Below are 22,852 nucleotides of genomic sequence, written 5' to 3'. Positions count from 1 at the left end.
CTGTATCTGCAAACACCACTCACCAACATGGGATCTGCGGCGATGGTGACCACCGTTTCTGGCACTAGCGCCAGGTACATAGGAGACCCTGAGCAGCAGCCATGTAGCTGTTACAACTCTTTTGTGGCAGCAGCGACTTCATTCTCTCCTTTTCGCAGCCATCAGTGCAAGTGCGATACCAACAAATATGCCGAAAGCAGATAGTCCGACAGGCTTCAAGCCACTCAAAGAGACTGCGCTTTTCTCGCCGTTCAAACTCGGCCCTCTGGATCTGGAGCACAGAATAGTGCAGGCGCCATTGACACGCATGCGAGCAACCAAAGAGGGAGATGGAGTGTTCGTACCGGAAGAGCTACACGTTGAGTACTACAGCCAACGCGCAAGCAAGGGTGGATTGCAATTGACAGAGGCTACTGACATTGCCAAATACGTGGGTAGTGCGCGGCCAGTCGAAGCAAACGTGCTGACTTGGACTAGGCCAGCGGATACCCAGGTGTACCGGGTGTGTTCTCGGACTCCCAAATCGCCGGCTGGAAGAAGGTCACGGATGCTGTCCACGCAAAAGGCGGGTACATCTTCTGCCAGCTGTGGCATACCGGGCGTGCTAGTCCACCGTCCTTCCGGGCCGGAGCGCCAACGGTTAGCTCGAGCGACGTGCCTATGGAAGGTAGTTGGCTTGACGGTGTTGCGTGCGCTGATCATCCACCTAAGCCATTGACGGTTGAAGAAATTCAAGGGTTGACAAAGACCTGGGCAGAAGCCGCGAAGAAGGCGGTTGGGGCCGGTTTCGACGGTATCGAGATCCACGGCGCGAATGGGTACTTGCTTGATCAGTTCCTACACGACAATGTTAACAAGAGAACGGATCTGTATGGCGGGTCAATCGAAGGACGCAGTCGCTTTCCGCTTGAAGTCATCCAAGCCTGCTCCAAAGCCATCGGTGCTGACAGAGTTGGCATTCGTCTCAGCCCATACAACTATTTCCAGAACACCAAGGATAGCAATCCCAACGATCACTGGGAGTACCTATGCGAGAAGATCGCGTCGCTCCCGCAGGGTGAGAGGCCGGCATATGTCCACATGTGAGTTGAATCACTTCAGTTCCCAGGCTGATGCTGACGATAGCCAGGGTCGAACCGCGCTTCGATGAAGTCCTCGACGAGCAAGCCAAGATGGACGCTCTGGCCGCTTACACCACACAAGGAGGCAAGGGCGTGGAGGCGGAGGCGACGGTCAAGGTCAAGGGCAACACGCTCGTCAACTTCCGAAACATCTTAAAGAAGGGTGGCGTGAAGTTCATTGCGGCTGGTGGATTCAATAGAGACAATGCCGCGCCCAAGGTAGAGTCCGGAGATGCTGACCTCGTCATCTTCGGTCGGTGGTTCATAGCGAACCCGGATCTGCCCAAGCGCCTCGCTGAGGGCCTAGAGCTGAATCAGTATGATCGCGACACCTTCTATGGCGCTGATCCGCCGCAAAAGGGGTACACAGATTATCCTTTCCATGTACAGACGGTGGCTGTTTAAGGAGGACTTGATTCTCGATGCATCAGCGGCGCTGGAAAAATAGCTGTGTTATTCTCTTCTTGATAAAATAAGGTGCAGATGATTTGACCGCGTCCAAAAGTGAGTCTCGTATCTACTGTTGAGTGTCGATGTCATGATCAAGTGTCGCCAAGATACGCGTCGCAGCGAACGCGAAACCGACGCGTCGGCGGAGCAGCCGGGTGGGGTCAAACTTGGTTTTTAGCGGCAACCGGAGCGACCTCGGGAGCTTGACCGCCGGGGCCCGCCTTCGTGCGATCCATCCCATCCTCTCCAGGTACATACGTCTCTACAACGACCCATACTTCGAAAGTCCCATCAATCATCATGGTCAAGGCGACGGACCGCGAACGGCCGACCACAAGGAGCCTTGCCAGAGGCGGCGTTAGGCCGTCAGAATCCCTCCCGCTTTCGAAGGACACATCGACAAACAAGGGAGATTACATCAGTGCACTACCGGACGAGATACTACTGAGAATCCTGGAATACCTCCCCGATGTTGTGCACCCAACGAGTAAATTTACAGTGACAGACCTCGAAGGCGACGCAATCCGGCCCCGACGGCCGATTCTCGACTACGCATCGGTAGCTCTGACATGCCGCTCTCTTAACCGCGCCGCCACAACCATGATGTATAGAAAATATGATCATTGCTACGATACCGAACCATCAACCCGATTCATCAGGAGTCTGATCACCAACCCTGCGCTAGGTGCGTTGGTAAAAGAGATGAAAGAGGTTGGCCAGGTATCTATCGGAGACGAGCACATGAGCTCTCGCATCCGCAGCTTTCAAGACATACAGATGATTTGCTCTAAGATTGAGAGTCTCGGCATTCCTAACGAAGAATATGCTACACTTTTACGCAAAGGTGAAGACGCATTCAGTGCTTTGGAGTCAGCCTTGATCCTATGGCTCACGCCCAACATCGAGACCGTCGCCCTGAATTGTTGTCCAGGAGCAGCACGTGCCGAAGGAGAGAATCAGAGTTGGGTCCAGCGCCAGCCACAGGCGGCGTTATTACCTATTTTCTCCGCAAGCCTAGGGATACCTTATGGTCGTGTGCACCAGTTCACAAGGCTGAAAAGACTGAGTATCCGAATGCTAGGATTGCACATCAACTGGCTAGCGCCCATCCTTCGGCTAGACTCTCTACGGGAAGTAGTCCTGTCAGACCACGATTATCTTGAATCCAGTCTCAGCGACCCCCCTTTTTCCTGGGGATGTCCCCCGAAGAGGTCCAAGGTCGAAAAAATACGACTGGAAAACTTCGAGTGTGATCTTGAATTGTTGGAAAATCTTCTTGGCTCATGCAAGGCACTTACATCCTTCTCTTGGGGGTCGTCAACACATGCCACAGGCAATACCCAGTGGCAGTGGTCTGAGGCTAAGGCCTTGTTGGAGACGCTACAACCCGGACTTCAAGCTCTGGAGTTGTGCGAACGCCGTGAATACAGCGATACGAGGTTGGGTACACTCCAAAAGTTTGCCAGTCTGCGGTATCTTGCTGTACCGTTTGAACTCTTGATTAGTATGCAATACCCGTCATTGATCTGTAACTTGCTGACCCACGCTAGGTCCTCTCGACAAGCCGGAAGAGCGGAGTCTCGACAAGCTTCTGCCAATGGGTCTGGAAACACTCGTACTCAGCAAGGGTTGGGACTCTTGCGGCGGGCGAGGCGTATTTGACGTGCGGTATGAACGACCTCAATGCGATCCACAAGTCCAAAGCCTACTTGATGCATGTCAGAGTGGCAGCATTCGTCTTCAGAAATTTGGCATCATAATGTATGTGCTGGGCGAGAATCATGACGTCTCAGAGAGGGAGATTGACGCACACTTCAACTTCCACGAATATGCCATCCAGTGCAGGCAATGCGGGATTCATTTTGACTTTGTCATCAAAGTTCGCACTTGTGGAGATAGTAAGTCCAACCCCACAACTGGCATGTCTCGTTCCGCGTACTGACTATACGCGTACAGTTCTACCAGCTTTTATTGAAGCATGGCCTACAGCGAATGAAGAGATTGCGAATGAGTACATGCAGCACCTCTATTGTCCAGATGGCTGGGTATCGAATGGCTGGCAACCTTGTGGCCACCAACTACAGGGTATCTCAAAACCCGCTTTCTTCGATACATACGACGACGCGTATGATCTTGATCACAGAACTTCTGTCCTCAAGGAGCGCGATGATGACTGACTGTAAGTATGACAATCTGAATGCCTGTATATGGGGTGGAAGCGATGGCATAGCGAACTCGTTGCAGAGAAGGAAGTCTCTTTGTCTTTGCTGCCGAGTCAACACCTAGTACAATCACAACGCGTTACTGTTAAACCACGAAATTGGGGGTTTTCTAAACGGCTACCACCGTATCGACGAACAATTTGACCCTACGTCACGATAGCTCCTTACTGCTCATCCAGACCCAGCCTACGCTGATGAATGTGAACTCTCGAACTCGTCCACAATCTCCTCCGCAAGAAAGATATCCGCACCATTCGTGAAACCATTAACCAGAAAACGCCACAACCGGCGCGCGAGAACCAATGCTGGGGAGTACGCCTCCTTCAGGAAGCTCTCGCCCACAACACCCTCAAAAGCGCGCTTAGCCTCCAACAAATCCGCCTCCTTCGGTTCGACCAACGCACCGCCTTCCTCGCCTTCGCTGCCCATATTGCCACTCCATAGGAAGAACGGGGCGCGCGTGCTCATGAAAGCCGGCGCGAATAGCGCGGAATCCCAGCCTACGATTCCAGTAATCGCTATTTCTGACTCCGAAGTGACAGAGGCGAGAAGATTGCGCGCATGGAAGTCGCCATGGTAGAAGTGGAACGGTGAAGAATCTGGGATGAGGCCGGACTCATGTAATGTCTCAACCACTTTGGCGATCCTAACCCATAGTTCTTTGCCACCAGGTTGTTTCGCAGCAGTCGAATATGCACGCTGGCGAGCACATAGATCGAGCAAGAAGTCTTTCGTGCTTTGCGGATCTGAACGTGCGACGTTGAAGGTCACTTGGCCAGTGGTATGTTTGATTCTGGGAATGGGTACAGGCTCCGTGCTGACGAAATCGTGTTTGAGATCGTAAGTTGTGTTGCGGATGCCGATGGGACCAGGGCACTTGTTCCTTATCTTCCTTACATTTAGCAGGATGGTGGAGATGGCTCGCACGGCACTAAGTCGTTGGGCTTGGTTCAACTTTGACCAGAGGACGTCCAGGCGTTGGCCAGGCAGCCGCTTTTGGAGCATGTAGGATCTACCAGGCGCATTGTGTGCGGTCGGATCAAAGGTGACAATCTTGGGGACCGGATTTTCGAGTTTCAGGCCCAGATACGCTAAAATGACACTTTGGTGGTGCATGCATTGATCAGGATTGTGTGGTATGCGAAGAACAAGACGCTTTCGCTTGTTTTGACGTGTCGGCCGACCTGTAAGACATGGCTGAAGTATTTCAAGAATTCTCTGAGTTGTGTACCATGGCGCTTTAGGTGGGATCTTGCAAAGCGTGACGCTGAGGAGGCGATTCTTTTCTCCGTCTTGCATGCGTTCGATCTTTACGTCTCGGGCGCAGTAACCAGGAAAAAGATCGAAGATGAGCTGTGAAGCTTTGTGCTTAAGAGTTTCGAAAGGCTCATATTCAGGTCCGCGTTTGACTTCTGGTGGTAGCGGGACATCTTTCCGCGCGTCGTCTCCAATGTCTTCATCATCGCTAATGACGGAGACCGCATCAGCTTCAGTCTGGTCGCCTACGGCATGCTTATCGGTCAAGGGTTCAGCAGGCGCCATCTTTTCCACTGGATGGAGGCGTGTCGATAGTCAATCCGGTCAATTTCGACTCGCGCACCGCGAATATTGACAGGGAGAGATGGTGTTTTTAGATTTTGAGTAAAGCTCCAGTGGGCATACATTGTCAATGAAATAAGTATTGGTTTCTTTGTTCTGGTTTACATGGTGTGAGACCTGGACTCTCTGTTTGTCGCACATGCAAAGGCTATACAATCACCCAGACACACTGAAGAAGGCGGTTTTGCTGATGTCTTGTAGCCGTGGTCGTTGTCTCAATCATTTGAAGACATGGGCCCAAATGCTCACAATGCTGCCCGCTGCACTTCGTCCATACTGACTCCATGATGCTCGTTTCCGCGTGGACTCCAAACGTCACATGTTCGAGTTCGGGACTGTAGAAGGGCATCGTGGTTTCTCCGGAATCGTCTGCCACCGGGAGTTTGGGCTATGACGACTGCCAAGACGCTAAACGTCATCTCCGCTTCGGCCCATGTCTCCCGAGATCTCAACACCAACAATCTTCACGATGCAACAGCTGCAGTTCAACATAGCCATTGTTCTTCATCGCCACATTATCGGCAGCCTGTGAACTTTGTTGATCGCTTTATGTTGGTATCTAAAATTCACCGCCATGCTTCACATACCCGCGGACGCAGCGCCTGGAATTGATACCTGAAACGCCTCGTGGGACAGTCGTGGCGCTGCCCAGCTCACGCCTTCAAAGATTCCATCAAGCTACATATGACTTGTTTTTGAGAAACTGTGAAAGGCTTTCGCACGGTCACTCGAATCGCAGGCGTGACTTCAGCGTAATCTTGGGCTTGTTTACCGGTAAGCAAAATACACAGTACCTAAGATCCTTATCATCTGCGCGAAGCAACTTACATTCAACTTCCACACACATACTCTGGCTAGCTGATCTATCATGTCTCTGAACAAGCTTACAGTGTCTATGAGGACAAGTGCGTTCAAGGCCCTGGATGAGGCGTTATATGGCCCCGAACATGGTTTCGGGGAACGAACACTACCCCTAGAGATGAGGTCTCGCACCTCCGGATTCTCCATCAAGCTGCCGCTTATCTGTCGATACGAAGACAACAAACCAACACTCTTACTCGATAAAGTGACGAAACATGTATGGGATCTCCTCTGCGGTCATGTCGAAGAGGAGCGCATCATCAAGATCAAACTCGATGATGGTGCCGAAACCTATGACGCAAGGCTCTCGATACCAGGCCGCGAACCGCTTGAACGTAAAAGGGCCGAAGTGAATCTTCAGTGGCAAGAGTACGAAGAAGCGAAGCATGCGCTGAAAAAAGGTCTTGAGTGGATAAAGGAGAAACTTGCATGATGAGAAGGAACCTCTCCGCTAATAAAACTGCAGTGTCTTTCCTTGAGATCTGCGATTACTTCAATTGGTCCCTGATATGCTAACTTATTATGATGCAACTTCCGGTCACACGATCTTGTGCATGACAACCCCGGCCCTTCCTGAGGGATATAAAAACCGGTAGTGTCAGGCCAAGTGCATGAGACAATGGCATGAGGTGGGTGGTATGTTGAAGAGAGCGCGCGTGTTCAGCCTGGCGGTCAACGCAAAGGGAGATCTTTGAGATGTTGACATAACAACACCACCAGGTCTAGAAGCACAGAAAGATTCGAACCGATTCTAAATCCCGACACGTCAACGGGAGCTAGATTAGCGCTGCGCGAAACGCCTTCCTCCTTGAGCTTTCCACGTGTCGCGGCAGATCGATGATACACGTTACGAGACTGGCTCCAGATTGACGTCTTCACCGCGAGCCTCGTCCGAGAGTTTTGCAGTCTTGTCGCCTCAGACCCATACCCTTATCGGACCGGTGAGGGCGGGTTTAACGGATATGGTGCGCACGCACCGCTTGAGGCTCAAAAACGTCGTCAAAGTGGGTCCGATGCCGTCGGCGTAGATCGGCGAAAGAGCAAAACACTAGGATAACGAAACGGCAACCTCATACCGTCTGTTGATGTATTACAAATGCTGGAAAACTTCTAGAAAATGTGTATAGGTATAAGACTGACGAGAAGTAGTAGTAGATTCTGCATCTCATCAAACCATCCTAACGTCTCTCACAACAATTCATCCCTTCCCCTCCATTCAGTAACGTCAACAAACAATCATGTCTTCCTCACCAGACTTCAAGGGATGGGTCGCCCATGACCCCTCCGCCGCCGATGGCAACATGCAATGGGGTGACTACACCCCCAAGAAGTTCGAGTCTACCGACATCGAGATGGAGATCAGCCACTGTGGTGTCTGCGGCTCCGACATCCACACTCTCCGCTCCGGCTGGGGCCCCTCAGACTACCCTCTCGTCGTTGGTCACGAGATCATCGGAAAGGTCACCCGTGTAGGAGACGATGTCAAGGACCTCAAGGTCGGTGACCGCGTTGGTGTCGGTGCTCAGAGCGACTGCTGCGAGGGCTGCAGGCCCTGCAAGACCAAGCAGGAGAGCAACTGCAACAACTTCGTCATGACCTACAACGCCAAGTACAGCACTGGCGACAAGGCCATGGGTGGCTACGCAAAGAACTGGCGCGGACCTGCCGCCTTCGCCATCCCTATTCCCGAGGGTCTTCCTTCAGAGTTCGCCGCTCCCCTCATGTGCGGTGGTGTAACTGTCTACAACCCTCTCGTCTCATACGGTGCCGGCCCAGGAAAGCGCGTCGGTGTCGTCGGTATTGGTGGTCTCGGTCACTTCGCCCTCCTCTTCGCGAAGGCTCTCGGATGCGACGAGGTCGTTGCCATCTCCCGTTCCTCCAGCAAGAAGGCCGATGCTCTCGAGCTCGGTGCTGACAAGTTTATCGCTACCGGGGAGGACCCCGACTGGATGAACAAGAACGCCGCCGGCCTCGACATCATCATCTCCACCATCTCCGGTGGCTTCCCTCTCGACCAGTACCTCAACCTCCTCGACGTCAACGGTACTTTCGTTCAGCTCGGTGCCCCCGACGACCCATTGCCCTCTTTCTCCCCCATGGGTCTCATCTTCAAGAACTTGAAGATCGCCGGTAGCTTGATCGGTACCAGGCAGCACATCCGCGACATGTTGGAGTTGGCCAAGAAGACCAACCTCAAGGCTTGGGTTCAGGTCAGGCCCATGTCTGAGGCCAACGATGTCATCGTTGACTTCGAGAAGGGCCTTCCCAGGTACCGTTACGTGCTCAAGAACTAGGAGTTTATGATTAGATGAGACGATACCCTTTAGTTGTAGTTTGTGTAGTATAGACGAATTGAGCCTTTACCTTCTCATCAATCATGTCGTAGTCGCAAGAACCAGTGATACAAACTGCACGTGATGGGCCTTCTTTGTTCATGTCTGCTGTTCAATAGCCGCTAACAAACACTGCGCGACTATAAGAGCGACACATCATTTGCGAAGCTCATTACCCTGCCACAGAAACCGCTCATTGAAACAGATATCCGATTTGCTTGCCAATGATGCTTTCGATCTTCTGCTGCTCAGATATCCAGGGATATAGGAACCGTTATCTGTCCCACGAATCTAAGTTCGAAACATTCATGGATTGGGCGAACTACCCCAAAGCAAGCGACACTGGTACTGCGCCGTCAGCAACGAGCGTTGAGTTCGCAGTTCAAGTTGTCAAGCAAACTAACTACGGTCCACTGGATAGCAAGAGATACTTTGTTACCGGTTCCGATGACACATTCGCTGAGGTGACTGAGCAGTGGCTCATTGATGCGGACTTCGAGAAGCTGAACACGTCAGTGTAGCGAAGATAACGAATTGAGAAATATGTGACTAATAGCACTGTAGGTTCAAAAACTTCAAGTGCGCGACTCACAACAAGTTCTTCGAAGTCAACATCTACCAGAAGAACCCAGTGAACGCGCACACCTGGCGTACCAACATCGCGAGACCTGCAGCTCAGATTGATCTTTGAAGTACTGCAGCTGTCAGAGAGACCACTGCAGAGTGTGACACAGCGAGAATGTTGATCATTCAATGTCGCGATCAGTAGCCGAGTGCAATACATGGAAGCCTTCGTTGCAAGACTTCGGCCCCCCAACATACTTCGCACTAACAACGCTAAGCTCGAAGACTGCCAAATTACTCCTCCAACTCCCAGACAGGCTTGTGCATCCTCAACCGATCAAGGAAACACCTGACCCACATCTCCACCCCTTCCAAACGTTCCAACCAACTCATTTCTTCCAACAAGTACCCGTAATCCTGATCCCGGCACATACACGAACCGAAGCGAGAGTTGAGTCTGCACTGCTTTTGATCCCAATAACAGTCCTCCGTCCTGTGAACCTCGACTACGGCGCGGATGTAGATGATCTCTAGACACTCACACTTTTCTGAAAGGTATACGATGGCCTGGATGAGAGCTTCTGTAGACTTGGGCGCAACGCCACGGAGACCACGCCGCTTGCGTGAACTCCAAGTCACGGAGCCTTGGAGGTAGGGCTGTATCCGGAAAGAGGTAAGAAAGCGACAGTGATCTGCGATGTAGCGTACAGAGTGTGCTTGGCGGACTAGTATGGAGCGGGGTGAGACTTTGGCCATGCGATGAGGGTTGTCGGTGGAATATGTATGACCACAGTTCTCAGTAAGGGTGATCTTGGTCAGGTTGGAAAACTGCTCATCCTTGAGGTGCATGCGATAGAAGCCCCTGAAAGGTCAGACTCGAATACTGGTGATTTAGGCAATGTGGTAAGCTTACCTCGGTCGATCATTGCCGTAGTTCCCTCCTCCGTGTGGGTCACTGAAATGAACAGCCTTGCTGCTAACCTGGAAACCAAACACTATGTCGATGCTCTGGAAAATCGTATCCCAAAGTTCGCGTCGAATGCCTTTGGAGACGAATAGAAGTCCGCACCGCCAATCGAATAGCTGCAGAGCTTTAGTGACGTACGACTTGCTCTCGTGTGATTTACCTCTTCTACGCAATCCCACCTTGATTGTCTTGGTGAATGAGTAGTCGCATATTTGACATTATAAAAACCCTCTGGGAACAAATCCTACTTTGGGAAGAGGATATATTGTAAGGTTGTGCGTACACACATTCTACCTTGCTTCGTAGCAATAGGCTCCCATACTTTGCCGCCGATGGGGAAGTCGAGCTATCTATAAATATCGTGACGAATCTCTAACGGAAGTTGCTCGAACAATGACAACGATGGGCGAGTATATGCGCGGCCGGTACCCTGTGTGCGTCTAGACGGTACGGCTATGTCTTCGACAGCATCGAGATATCTTCGAATCGGCACGACGGGGTAGTTAGTATTCATACCTGTGGCCATAGCTATAGACCTGAGCTCTCGGTTGAGCGTGTGTGTGCGTAGAACTGGTGAATGTCGAGACTTTGCAAGGGGGTTAGCTCAAAAACACAGGCGAAAATACCCAACCAAGAATGTATGTGCCAGTTGGAGTGAGCTCTGTGCGTCACTGACTGCAGTTCGTGTAGTCTGAAAGTCGATTCATTGTATCGCAGCCCTAAAAGCTCTCTGTAATCCCAGCCTTGATACCTTCCAACTTCGTCGTCAGCTCTTTCCAAACCCTCTCTTGATCCCTCTTCCCCTCCTCACTCCGCACGTACGGGCTCGGTTCGGTAATCTCACAATCACTGAGATACTTGCCGTGCGTCTCAACACCTGAAATACCAGCGTGCGTGAGAGTCCTCGATCCGACTTCCGTTTTCCGCGCAAGCAGGAAGCGTCCAATCGCGACGGCAATCCCATTTTCGCGACCAAATTCGCTTTCAAAGAATTAGCATAAGAAGGTAGCGAAGGGTGGTGCAGTAGACTTACGAGTGGCAGAAGCCAGGGTTGACCAAATTTACCGTGACTGGAATGTCCGATTCGGGGTATCGCTCGCAGAATGCGCGGACGAAAAGTATTTCCAGTAGCTTGCTAACCTGATACCGGTTGTTTAGGCTAACGTCCTTTCCATTAACAACCTTCTCGTTCAGTCTCTCGAAGAGCTTGCCCTCGGGTGCTTTCCTCTCGTCGAAAGTCGCCCATTCGTGCACCTCAGAGCTCACAATGGTAAGCGTGGGTCTGGTGTTGAACTTGCTTGCCGTCTCCTTGAGCTTGGGTAACAAGGCGAAGGCCAGCAGGAAGGTAGAAACGACGTTGACGGTGATGGTGGACTCGTCTTGCTCGAAGACTTCCCACGCGGCGCGGGTTACGCCGGCGTTGAGGACTGCGATGTCCACTCGTTCGAGCTCTTTGCTTGCCTTCTGGGCGAAATCGAGGACGGATTGGTAGGATGACATGTCGAGTTGCATGACTTTGACTACATTGCTGCGGCCTGTGGTTGATTCGATGTCCTTGCGCGCCGCCTCGCCTTTCTCGATGGAGCGCACGGCGAGAATGACGGTGGAGGCGTTGAGCTGGGTGAAGTGACGTGCGGCTTCCTTCCCAAGACCGACATTAGAGCCAGTGACGATGATGGTCTTGCCAGTTAGGTCGCCGGTGGGCTTGGGTGGCGTAACAAACAGTTGGGAATAGAAGAAGCGCCTGATACTAGCCATGATGATTGACGGGCTACGAGCGTGGGAGGTATTGGTCTGAATAGGTGATGAAGCTTTTCGATGTTGAGGGCGCTCTTGCGCTTTTAACGTCGTGATATCACGGTGGGCTTGAAGGTCGCGCTTGACTAGGGCAAGCGCGCACCTTGACGGCACGCGGGGGTTCGCTTTCAATCCCTCCGTCCCGCACCGAGAGAATGTATTCTTGGGATATGATATCACCGAGTTCCAGACCTTCCTGGGCAGCATCCTTGAGATTCACGCCAAAACAAGCTACTGTGGAGTGCGACGAACCACACAGGACCGTGACGGACCAAACGATTCCCTCATCTTCAGTAGCGTCGGGCTTAGCGACGGCAGCTACGGCATTAACGCGGAATTAGCTCCTATTCATCATCATCTCACGGGCGGTCCAACAGAGCTGTAGCGGGTTCAGGCCACCACTTTTATTATCGGTAAACAGTGTTCACATGGCAAATTCATCGAGTGCAATAACAATGCGGTGTGATATCTAGGCAAGCTATTGAGCGCAATCTGGCACTCTAGCCTAGGTATTCAAGATACGATCACATCCTCGTACCATCTCAGCGATGTGCATGCTAACATCCCCTGGAACCAAATTAGTGTACAAATGCTGAGCTTCACTCTCCCATTTTGGTACTCCTCAACGCGGCAATAATGGCGTGCAACTGCACAGACCCGAAGAAGTCGAACGCGCAACTCAAACAATCTCATATCTACCAGGCATCAACGTCAAAGCCCTCCTCAGAGAACTCTGTCGCGACAACCGTTCTCCGGGAGAACTGACGACCGGCAAGCGCCTTGATAGCCTTCTGCGCAGACTCTGTGTCCTTGTACTTGATGTAGATCTTGCCAACACCGAGGTTGACGCGGGCACCAGCGGGGCGGGGGATCTTGGTCTCGATAATGGGTCCGTACTTGCCGCACTCCTCTTCGATGTCCTCCTTGATTTCTGTTTGATGTTAGAAGTGCGCAATGTTTCATGTGATGTTGCCGAGCTTACCTTCGTATTCATCATCGTTCAGCAGCTCGTCCGAGGTGACCATGTTCATCAGGCAGATGACACGGCTGTGCTCGTGGTTCTCAGCAGCGCTGGCTCCTGCCAACATTGAGATGGCTCCAACTCCACCGTCGAGACCAGTCGTCTGCTGAAGTCCGACAGTTGCGCGCGAAACCTTGAGGTTACCATCGCCGAGTGGGATGTCGTTGAGACCCTCGATGACGGCGTCGATGACTCCGTTGTCAGCATACTCGCAGAATGCAATACCCTGGGCTGTGTTAGTTCAGTAGGTTCAGTGGGTTAGGAGGATGCCTACGCGGTGCTGGTCGGTACCAGTATCCTTGACCAAAGTGAAGGCCTTGAGCTTGCCCATAGTCTCGACGAGCTCTCGAATCTGCTCCTCTTCGATGTATGTGGGGATGTTGACGATGCTCAGCTTGTTCGGGCTGTCCTTGACAACAGATGAAACCTCATCGCCAGGTGGGTATGCGTTCTCGTCGGCGGTGGGAGTAATATAGTCCTTGGGACGGCGGATAGACAGACCCGACCTATCAGGTGCGCCTCCGTCATCACGCATGGAAATGCCGTTCATAGCGAGCGCGAGGGTCGCATCTTCGGCTGCCTTGAACTCCAATGCAGCGTATTCCTTGCTCGTAGCGATGTGGGCAGACAGGCAGGGGTCGTTGCCAGATACGACATTGAGACCGTTGAGCTGGTTGTTGAAGAACTCCATAATCTCTTGGGAAGTGCAGCCCTGGGGCAGGTTGTGGACATAGAGACGCTTCGATTGCTTCGCGCCGGATGTCGCAAGGGCAGCAGCGGTGGCGGTTCCTGCGGAGGGCGAAATGAAGGCGGCGAGTTTGGACGGGTCCATGGGTGCAGCGCGAGGAGCTCCCGGCAGCGGGAACATGCCCGACAGCTTGGCCTGCTCGGCGGTGATGTTCTCGTAACCTGCAGGCTTGATGTCCCATTGCGTCATGCGACGCTCGCGCTTCTGGATGTTGGTGAAGGTAGTGAGATCGGGGGTAGCCTCGCGCGGCTTGTTGAATGGCGGAGACTCCTCTTTTTGCGCACGCATCCTATCACGTCCGCCGCCAAAGCCTCCATCGCGTCCTCCTCGTCCGCCTCTGCGCTCTTCGCCTCCGAATCGGTCGCCGCCCCTTTCGTTGCGGTCTCCGCGTTCCCGTCGGTGGCCACGGTCGTCGTCGCGGTCGCGGTCGCCTCCTCGAGGTCGGTCGCGTCGGGAGTAGGAATCGCCCCAAGCACCGCGCTCGGCACCACGCTCTGCTCCACGCTCGCCCCGGTCATCGCGACGCTCACGGCGGGCGTATGTGTCTTCGCGCTCGCGCTCGCGGTAGTCGCGGCTGGAAGAGTACGTGTCTACCTCGTAGTCGCGGCGGGAGCCTCCGCCATGGCGTGGGGAGCGAGAACGACGGCGGCGCCTGTCGCCACCACGGTCGCCCCGTTCGCCGCGATCGCGATGGTCATCTCTCGAGGACTGTTCTGTCAGCGTACGCTCGCTTTTGTCGCGACGAGTGTCGGCACTCACGTAGTTGCGCGATCCGCTGGATCGGCCACCGTCTGCTTATGTTAGTCTTGGTTCTGGGAGCTGTGCACTAGTCAGTACGTGTACTGATAGACTCGCTTACCTCTGGAATAGCTATCGCCGTTCATGGTGGGCGGGTGTGGGTGCTAGGAGCTCTTGCGCCGTCGGGTGTTCAGCCGCGTAAGATGCTGCTGCTGACGGGAGTGAGATGGCGGGAGAAGCTGCAATTAGCAGGTCTGATCAAGGAACAGTGGATGAATCAGCAGCTCGCAACTGTCCGGGCTCTAGGACGCGATGCTTGTGCGGTGGTTGCGGTTGCCGTCGCGGAAAACGTGTGAGAGAAAGTCGGGGCCTGCCTTAGCGTGCCGTTCCCTTGGCGCGGCTACCCCTGTCATCGAGGCTAGACCCAGCCCAGGATGCATCATTCACTCCTGGCGCAGACCACGACTATAACGACAATGGCATTACGCGCCGCTGAATGGCACAAGTTGCCTACAAGCCTTACTGAGCTATGCATCAACACTACCTTGCGATGTGGGCAATCATTCAGGTATCTCCCCACGTCCCCAGTACTCGAGTCGCAACACTTCCTAACGTGCGACCAGATGGCGCAAGTCAGCTGATGACGTGTGGTCCATGGCCCTTCATGGTCGCATACTGTCCCTCCGTCAGGATGCCGAATATCTCCACTACCGCGCGACCTACCCACCTGTCACCACCGCTCTCCCTACTCCGCCTCCGTCTAAAGCGCCCTCAGTCGCCCCCGAAGAAGACGACACCGCTGCTCTCATAAAGCACTACTTCAACTTCGCGCCCAATCTTGGCCAGCTGTACGAGCAATGGGCAGCCTCCGACGCCAACTTCAAGAAGCGCGCACCCAAGTTCACGGGTATCAGGATTCTGCGACAAGACGCTTGGGAGGCCCTGATCGGCTTTATATGCAGTAGCAACAACAACATCAGTCGCATATCGGGCATGGTGCACAATCTTTGCTTGCACTACGGACCACATATAGGCACCATCGACGACATACCCTACCATGACTTCCCCACCCCCGATGCCCTCTCGGGCCCCGACGTCGAAGCGCATCTCATGAAGCTTGGTTTTGGATACCGCGCCAAATACATTGCGAAGACTGCGCGAATGGTTTCCGAGGACAAAGGCATGAAGTGGTTGGAGGACCTGAGCAATCCTGAGTGTCCGCAGTTTGGCATGGAAGAGAAGCCCGCCGGAGAGATGCTCGAAGGTGGTCGAGAAGGATATCGCCAAGCACATGAGGAGCTTCTTGCCCTCCACGGCGTGGGTCCCAAGGTCGCAGACTGTGTGTGTCTCTTCGGCCTCGGCTGGTCCGAGTCTGTACCCGTCGACACCCATGTGTGGCAGATTGCGCAGAAAGACTACAGGTTCGGCAAGGGCAAGCACAGTAGCTTGACCGCCGCCACATACGCTGCGATTGGAGACCTGTTCCGGAAGCTGTGGGGGAAAGAAGCTGGATGGGCGCATTCCGTTTTGTTCACGGCGGACCTGAAGACATTCTCGGATAGGGTCGTTGCGAAGGTCGAGGTGAAGGAAGAGGAAGTAACAATCAAAAAGGAGGAAGAGGACATTGTTCTGGAAGAGACAGTCAAAAAGGAGGTCATCAAGCGGAAGCGCATAAAGAAGGAGCCCGAGGAGGAGCCGACTGTGATAGTGAAAAAAGAGGGAACTCGCAGGAGCAAACGACAAAGAACTTAGGTCAGCCTTATAATCAACACGTTAACACCCTTACCCTCGTACAACTGGGCAGCTCATTGCTGTCCGTCACCCTAGTGTCACGTTCGATCATTGCACCGCTGCAACCAAAAAAAAATGCTCTTTTTACCCTCACACGCAAAAAAGATCAAAAACATACAACAGCCAAGAAGGAGGCTGCCAAGCGGAAGCGTATAAAGAAGGAGCCCGACGAGGAGCAGCCAGTGGTCATGATGAAGCAAGAGGGCACACGTAGGAGCAAGCGACAAAGAGCTTAGACTAGCCCTTCAATCAAGACTTGAACATCCTCATCCTCGTATAGCTCATAGCTGCCAGTCACTAGTGTCGTGTTCCACGAGTCTACCGCCCTAGCAGATGTGATCATTGTGTTGTAAGCTTTGCGGGGAAGCGTCCTCATAAGGGAAGCTTCTTGTAGGCTCGTCTATATCTGTTCCACTATGACTACGCAGAAAGCTTGTCTGGAGCCTTGCGGGAGTGAGTTGTGCGACAAAAAGGAATTGGTGTGTCCGTCCACAAGCAGAAAAGATTAAGAACGGATTTGAAGAATTGCCGTCATGGCAATTCGACGTTCTGGCAATTTGACGTTCTGGCCATTTGCCGTTGCGGCAGTCTGACGTTCTGGCAATCTAACGTTCTGGCAGTCTGATGTCCTGACAGCTTGATGGTCTGACAGTTTGAAGGTCTGGCAATCTGACGGTTTGGCAATTTGACGTTATGGCTATTTGACGTTATGGGAATCTGACGTTCTAGCCATTTGACGTTCTGGCAATTTGAAGTTCTGGCAACCTGACGTTCTGGCCATTTGGCGTTCTGACGATTTGACGTTCTGGCAATTGTACAGAAAAGGTTAGGAACACATTTGAGGAAATGCCGTCCTGGCAATTTGACGTTCTGGCAATCTGACGTTCTGGCAGCGTGACTTTATGGAAATCTAACGTTCTGACATTTTGACGTTCTGGCAATCCTACAGAAAGCATGAGCAGCAAATTTGTAGATTCGCCGCTCTGGCAATATACTGCTCTGGTCATTCTACGGAAAGGATGAGAAGCAGATTCGTGGATTTGTTGGTCTGGCAATTTGCCGTCCTGGCAATTCTACGGAAAGATTAGGATGACATTTGTAGGAATGCCGCTCCAGCATTGTATTGTTCTGGCAATCCTACAGAAAGGTTAGGATTAGATCTGCAAGATTGCCGGCCTAGTATCTTGCCGATCTAGCAGCTCTACAGAAAGGTTAGGATTACACCTGTAGAATTGCCGCCGTAGCAATTTGCCGTTCTGGCATTTATACAGAAAGGTAGGAACAAGAGTTGTATAATTACCGCCCTGGTATCTTGCCGATCCGGCAATTCCATACAAAGGTAGGAAGCAGATTTGTAGGGTTCCCGCTCTGGCGATTTGCCGTTCTAGAGATTCTACCAAAAAGATAAGAAGTACATCACAGACTTACTAGTCTACCGATTCGATATTCTAGTAGCTGTAGATTATATACAGTAGAGTGAATGCTAAATTATTAAAGTAACTATTAGACAAAGTGGAGAATTTTGGAAGTTAAGAAGTTAGGTTTTCAACAATTTCTAAGTTGTGGAATTACGAGTTTAGGAGTTTGTCAAAAATATAAAACCTGAATTTACAAAATAGCTAAGTTATACGTTATGTAAATTGGAGATTGCTGTTGTTGGTATGTTACCATCGCGCGAGATGATATGAAGATCCCATTCTTCCTTCCATTTCCGGCGACAGTTCACGTCGTTCAACTCTTGGGTAAAATCTATGAAGCCGTTACTCGTGCCATAGCTCGAAGCGGGTAAATTAGCCCCCGACTGTCAATAACATAGTTGCTTGAGCGGCTTGCAGCGACTGCTGCATACGCTGATACAGTCTGACACTGCATCTTGGCTGCTCACTCTTGGAGATTGCCAGCCTCAAGCAGTGAGTGCTATTGAAAATCGTGTGTAACGATCATGATGGGTTGCCTCTCATCTTATCATCCTAATAAGAGCGCTCTATAAACGGAATCAATCTTTGATATAAGGCTCTCGTTAGGAACGCGGCTGAATAGCATAAATGTAGGTAGTGCAGTGGCCGTCAACCTTCCTAGAACGATCCAACCTTCCGTTTCATGCGAAAGTCACGACGATCTTACCCCTTTTCGAATCCGCAACAGTAACATCACTTCAAGCTTCGCTATAGTGGGGCGTACCATATCATCAAGGTTACCGGATAACTGGAAGTAAAGGTGTGAGAGGCACGGGTACCTGAAGGCGCCAGTAGTGCCGCGCTAACCGTCCCCGCTCTTGGCGCGCACCCAGGCGGCATCAGAGTGGGCGATGCACTGAGACAACAAAGGGTGATGTTATGTTCATTCTACCTTGATCTGTCTTGGCTATGTACCAAGACACCGTTCCGGGTCGGTCGGCTCCCAGTATGACAGATGACGTCGCGTTTGTTGCATCGCTGCTACCTACCTAGGTATACTTGAGCATTACCACGTATTGTGCTCTCCCTGTTCGCCTTCTTACTTCGCTCATTCCATTTTGCCGTCTTCATTACAGAGACTGAATCTCTAACCAACATCATGACTTCAGCATTCACTGTAGAGACTGTACCTCTCCCCAACACCATGACTTCAACACTCCGTTCGGTCGCAGCGACACTCGTTCCGATTCCATCGAGCATAGCCCTACCTACACCCACGTCTTGTTCTCCAGGCATCGCTCCTAACGGTCTCAATATTACGGGACTCACAGGTCAGATCTGCCAGGTCAACGTTCCTCCAAACGATGTCAACATCACATCCTGTTGCAACAATGATGCCGAGGTCCGTGTCATGAATGACTGCACTCAGTGGTGCGAGGTGGACGACGGAAACGAGTTCTTCGACTGTGTCAATGACATGGCCCCCACGTCCTATCCGTTCCTCGGTGGGCCGTGTCTAGTCTTGTCTGCGGCGAGTTCGATTTATACGATATCATCATCCAGCACCGGAATCGCATCGACACCGTCTAATTCCCAAGAGACTCAGACGCCCGAGTCCACTGAGGCGTCGCCTTCCACCACTGAGTCGGAAGAGGATGGCGCTGAAGCAACGGAAACTCCCGATGTCGAAGGTATGTATCCGTCTCATCTTATTTCATACTGCTATGACAGCTTGCTAATTGAACAAGACGCGGCCGCAAACAACTTGCGTGAACCCGCGCTTGGCGCGACAGTCTTAGCTGTAGCTGCAACGCTCGGCATTATGGCATGGCTTTAGTCAAGAACCTGTTACGAATACAGAAGGAGACATTTACCGATCTACACGCATATAAACGTGGTACAAGAATGATATTGTATTGCAAATCAGTAGATTGTTCCCATTCCTCCAACATGTACACCTTTCCGAACTCGTTTCCTGTCATATGGTGTGGCAAAGTGAGGTGCTGTAGGGCAATCATCGACTTCAGTGTGCGCAAGGCCGCACATGAGGCCCACGCTTTGCTAGTAGCAAACACATGCCATAGCATACTTAAAGCCCCCGGAAGAAAGTAATGGAATGATCCGTATCTCATTAATCATGCACGAATTCAAAGGTCATGTTGATAAAGTTCACAAAGAAGTGATTCAGTACCTACAGAATCAAGGCTTCTTCAATGTCATTTCGAGTACAAGTAGTCTCAGCAACGAGATCGCGCCGATCTTTGCTCGCGACCGGTTCATTGGCGTCTCAGAGAACATGTACGAAAGCATGAGGCTTGGTCTGCAACTTGCGAGTCGATTTGTGGGAGACGAACGAGTTCTCGACTACTTCTGGCATCAGATGAGAAGCAGGACATTGCCTTCGCAGACCTTCGTAAGAGATGAGCCGCCACCACTAATCTACACCTCGACCTCTCAGAACGAACACCCCTCCGTCTTGATGGCCGACTGGAGGGAGAAGCTTAGCAACTTAGCTAGCGTCTTGACCTGGAAGGTGCAAGAATCCGACCGTACTCCGACAGACATGGATTTGGGATTAACTTTCGCTTTTGATGAACTCCGAACAACCTTCTCAGACCGCGCGACCAATGACAAGACTTATAACGAGGTTCTAAGGCTTTGCAATTGGCGCGAAGCGGATAGGAGCGCCAAGGTACGTAACGGTATGCTGGCTTATTGCGCCGATATGATGGGCGAGGGCTTGCGGTTTCGACCAGAGAGGGGAGCACCGACGAGTCCCTGCGTGCTCCTGCACTCATTCTTTCGCAAAGTGCTCGATCCAGACTCCGAGACAACTGTGACAGATACTTCTGGTCCTCCCCCTCCATCTAGCGTACAGAATCTTGGACCCCAATTCCTTCTCGCTCACGTCTTGCTCCACGAGTTGGCCCACTGTCTCGACAAATTTCCGACCTTCAAGTGCAATGATCCCCAAGGTCTATCGATGGAAGCTTATGCTAACGAGGAAGAAGCCAGGATTTTCGCATTTCCCGAATGCGGTCTCTCCTGGGAACGGGCAATCTTCCAAGGCCGTTGCATCCGATTCCATCAATTCGTCGCTAACCAAAGCAAGATAGCAATGAAATACACAGATATTGCTGCCCTTGCCGTCGCGAGTTTCAGCCACAAAGAAGATCGTGGTACTGCTACATCATCTACTTTCACCGTTGGTGACAAAACTTACAAGGCCACGACTGACTTCACGAGCTATGAGAAGGCATTGATCCCGTGGCAATGGATTTCAAACTGGTTTCAGGAGTCGCATTGGCATCCCAATCGGACTCGTGAAGAAGTATTGGCCCTGCCTTCTCTGGGATGGAAAATGTCCTATGAACTCCCCGCACCAGACGACCCGTCCACGATCGCTGATGAGATCGTGAGAGTCCGCGTGAAGGTACCTTACGAAAATGAGCAGGAATAGATGTGGATGCAAAGCTGCAGAGAAACATAGAGTATGCAGCGTGAAAAATTACACTTGCCAAAAATGCACACAGACCCTTAAGCAGCTTGCTTTGTTGTCTCAACTGTCTCCTTCCCATAAACATCATGCTTCGCATCCTCCACAATCCTGCACTCATACAGCTTGAACTTTCGTGCCGCTACTCTAGCTTCGAAAATCTCATCCAGCTCCTCTAGTGATCGCGCCTTCGTTTCCGGAAGGAAGAAGTAGAACCAGGCGACACAAATGAAGTTCGAAGCTGCCCATATATACGTGTATTGTGGGCCCTGCGCCTTTGTCAGCGGTATTCTTGATGAGTCTGGACTCGATGCATACCCAGTCAAGATCTTGAGGATTGATGAAGTATGGCGAGCAAAAGCCGATTAGCCAAGCCAGGAAGTATCCAAGAGCATTCGCGCTGCCAACAGTCCAAGCTCGAAGTCTTGAACTAACAAGCTCTGTCGCCAGGGGACTTGTCGCAACGCCCACCCCGGCGTTGTAACAGAATAGGAATAGTGCCGTGAACGCTACCAATACATTTCCTGTCTCGACCGAGTCGGGCTTTACGCTACTGGCGATTCCGCAAGCAAGCTCACATAGACCGCATGCTATTGCCCCAGCGATCATGATCGTCCTTCTGCCAAACAACTTGTTCATGAAGTAAAGACCAAGGTGAACGCCCACAAAGCCAATGCACGAGTTCATAATGCTGTATTCAAAGGCTTTCGTAATACCAGCGATGGCGAGGAAGTAGGTTTGATAACCAATGAAGAACCAGACGCCACTCGCTGACTGGCTTGCGATCGTGCCCCAACAGAGTAGCGTGCGTCTCAGGTCGTTACCGCGGAAGAGGTCCAGGAAGCCTGAACTCTGACTCAATCTGCGCTCTTCTTCTACGCCACGAATCATCTCCGCCCATTCCAACTCCAGCTCTTCGCCGTGGTCGAAACGAAGACGCTCCAAAGACTTGCGCGCTGCGTCATGTTGGTCACGATGTAGAAGCCATCGCGGACTCTCGGGGACGAAGAAAAGCGCTGTGCCGAGTAGAACCGGGACGATGAACATGCAGGCGAGGGGGACTTGGTAGGAGAGCTTCGAGAGGTAGCGTGAAGTGTAGTTGTCAATGATGGAACCGATAATGCTTCCGAGGTTCACGTAAAAAGAGAAGAGTCCAACCATGATTCTGCCAATGGTCAGTATATCTATCGTCCGCGAAGAGACCCGGAAACGTACTCCCGGAGATGCGCCGGTGCTGCTTCACTGCAGTACACGGTCGAGAATACGACGAAGAAGCCGTTGGAGAAGCCTAGCAACAGGCGACCTACGTACAAACCGGCCTTGGAGGTAGAGCCAATCTGCACCGACACTGCAGCCAAACATATGATGCATGCGAGCCACAAGGCCTTCCTGCGACCAAAGTAGCCACCAAAGACACCAGCAGCGATGGCAGATACGCACGAACCCAGATTTAGCAGAGAGGTCATGAGCTGTTGCACCGTCGACTATCTTGCGCGTCAGTAACTTTCGCGATGTCATAGGCTATGCGGACTTGCATCAATGCCATAGCCAAGCGGGCTTGTCGGGTCCTCATACCCAAAGACCATCAGAAATCCAGGCATTGCCTGCAAACCGCCTACTGCAGCAGTATCAATGCCGTACTGCATGCTAGCAATAGCGACGGCGGAGCATATTAGTAAGCATTTGCGGTTCGCCCACAAGGACGTCTCCTGAAGTTTTGCCATTATTGCTCACGCAGGGACTGACC

The 22,852-nt window shown here is 52.0% G+C and overlaps 9 protein-coding genes across 9 annotated transcripts; 5 read left to right on the top strand and 4 right to left on the bottom strand.

The window, feature by feature from the left end:
* Positions 1-187: 187 nt before the first annotated feature.
* On the top strand, positions 188-1,526 carry J4E83_007510 (uncharacterized protein; the record flags this gene model as incomplete). The annotated part of the gene is made up of 3 exons (XM_049334414.1): positions 188-430; positions 478-1,082; positions 1,130-1,526. The coding sequence occupies 3 exons, from the start codon at positions 188-190 to the stop codon at positions 1,524-1,526; spliced, it is 1,245 nt and encodes a 414-aa protein (XP_049186300.1).
* Positions 1,527-3,979: 2,453 nt separating this feature from the next.
* Positions 3,980-5,335, bottom strand: J4E83_007509 (uncharacterized protein; the record flags this gene model as incomplete). The annotated part of the gene is made up of 1 exon (XM_049334413.1): positions 3,980-5,335. The coding sequence occupies one exon, from the start codon at positions 5,333-5,335 to the stop codon at positions 3,980-3,982; it is 1,356 nt and encodes a 451-aa protein (XP_049186299.1).
* A 2,156-nt stretch (positions 5,336-7,491) lies between these two features.
* J4E83_007508 (uncharacterized protein) lies at positions 7,492-8,547 on the top strand (the record flags this gene model as incomplete). The annotated part of the gene is made up of 1 exon (XM_049334412.1): positions 7,492-8,547. The coding sequence occupies one exon, from the start codon at positions 7,492-7,494 to the stop codon at positions 8,545-8,547; it is 1,056 nt and encodes a 351-aa protein (XP_049186298.1).
* Positions 8,548-8,810: 263 nt separating this feature from the next.
* On the top strand, positions 8,811-9,277 carry J4E83_007507 (uncharacterized protein; the record flags this gene model as incomplete). Its single annotated transcript, XM_049334411.1, has 2 exons — positions 8,811-9,097; positions 9,151-9,277. The coding sequence occupies 2 exons, from the start codon at positions 8,811-8,813 to the stop codon at positions 9,275-9,277; spliced, it is 414 nt and encodes a 137-aa protein (XP_049186297.1).
* A 1,559-nt stretch (positions 9,278-10,836) lies between these two features.
* J4E83_007506 (uncharacterized protein) lies at positions 10,837-11,875 on the bottom strand (the record flags this gene model as incomplete). The annotated part of the gene is made up of 2 exons (XM_049334410.1): positions 10,837-11,098; positions 11,151-11,875. 2 exons carry the CDS (start codon positions 11,873-11,875, stop codon positions 10,837-10,839), a joined length of 987 nt encoding a protein of 328 aa, XP_049186296.1.
* A 734-nt stretch (positions 11,876-12,609) lies between these two features.
* J4E83_007505 (uncharacterized protein) lies at positions 12,610-14,567 on the bottom strand (the record flags this gene model as incomplete). Its single annotated transcript, XM_049334409.1, has 5 exons — positions 12,610-12,845; positions 12,897-13,161; positions 13,210-14,391; positions 14,443-14,474; positions 14,543-14,567. 5 exons carry the CDS (start codon positions 14,565-14,567, stop codon positions 12,610-12,612), a joined length of 1,740 nt encoding a protein of 579 aa, XP_049186295.1.
* Positions 14,568-14,897: 330 nt separating this feature from the next.
* Positions 14,898-16,173, top strand: J4E83_007504 (uncharacterized protein; the record flags this gene model as incomplete). The annotated part of the gene is made up of 2 exons (XM_049334408.1): positions 14,898-14,989; positions 15,045-16,173. The coding sequence occupies 2 exons, from the start codon at positions 14,898-14,900 to the stop codon at positions 16,171-16,173; spliced, it is 1,221 nt and encodes a 406-aa protein (XP_049186294.1).
* Positions 16,174-18,813: 2,640 nt separating this feature from the next.
* J4E83_007503 (uncharacterized protein) lies at positions 18,814-21,069 on the top strand (the record flags this gene model as incomplete). The annotated part of the gene is made up of 2 exons (XM_049334407.1): positions 18,814-19,300; positions 19,814-21,069. The coding sequence occupies 2 exons, from the start codon at positions 18,814-18,816 to the stop codon at positions 21,067-21,069; spliced, it is 1,743 nt and encodes a 580-aa protein (XP_049186293.1).
* Positions 21,070-21,146: 77 nt separating this feature from the next.
* Positions 21,147-22,571, bottom strand: J4E83_007502 (uncharacterized protein; the record flags this gene model as incomplete). The annotated part of the gene is made up of 3 exons (XM_049334406.1): positions 21,147-21,374; positions 21,424-22,270; positions 22,321-22,571. The coding sequence occupies 3 exons, from the start codon at positions 22,569-22,571 to the stop codon at positions 21,147-21,149; spliced, it is 1,326 nt and encodes a 441-aa protein (XP_049186292.1).
* Between the last annotated feature and the right edge of the window lie 281 nt (positions 22,572-22,852).

This window comes from Alternaria metachromatica (assembly GCF_023757995.1).
Source record: "Alternaria metachromatica strain BMP 0045 chromosome Unknown scaffold_19, whole genome shotgun sequence".
Lineage (NCBI taxonomy): Eukaryota > Fungi > Ascomycota > Dothideomycetes > Pleosporales > Pleosporaceae > Alternaria > Alternaria metachromatica.
The sequence above is the reverse complement of the archived record's forward strand: the minus strand, read 5'-3'. Positions and strand labels throughout refer to the sequence as shown.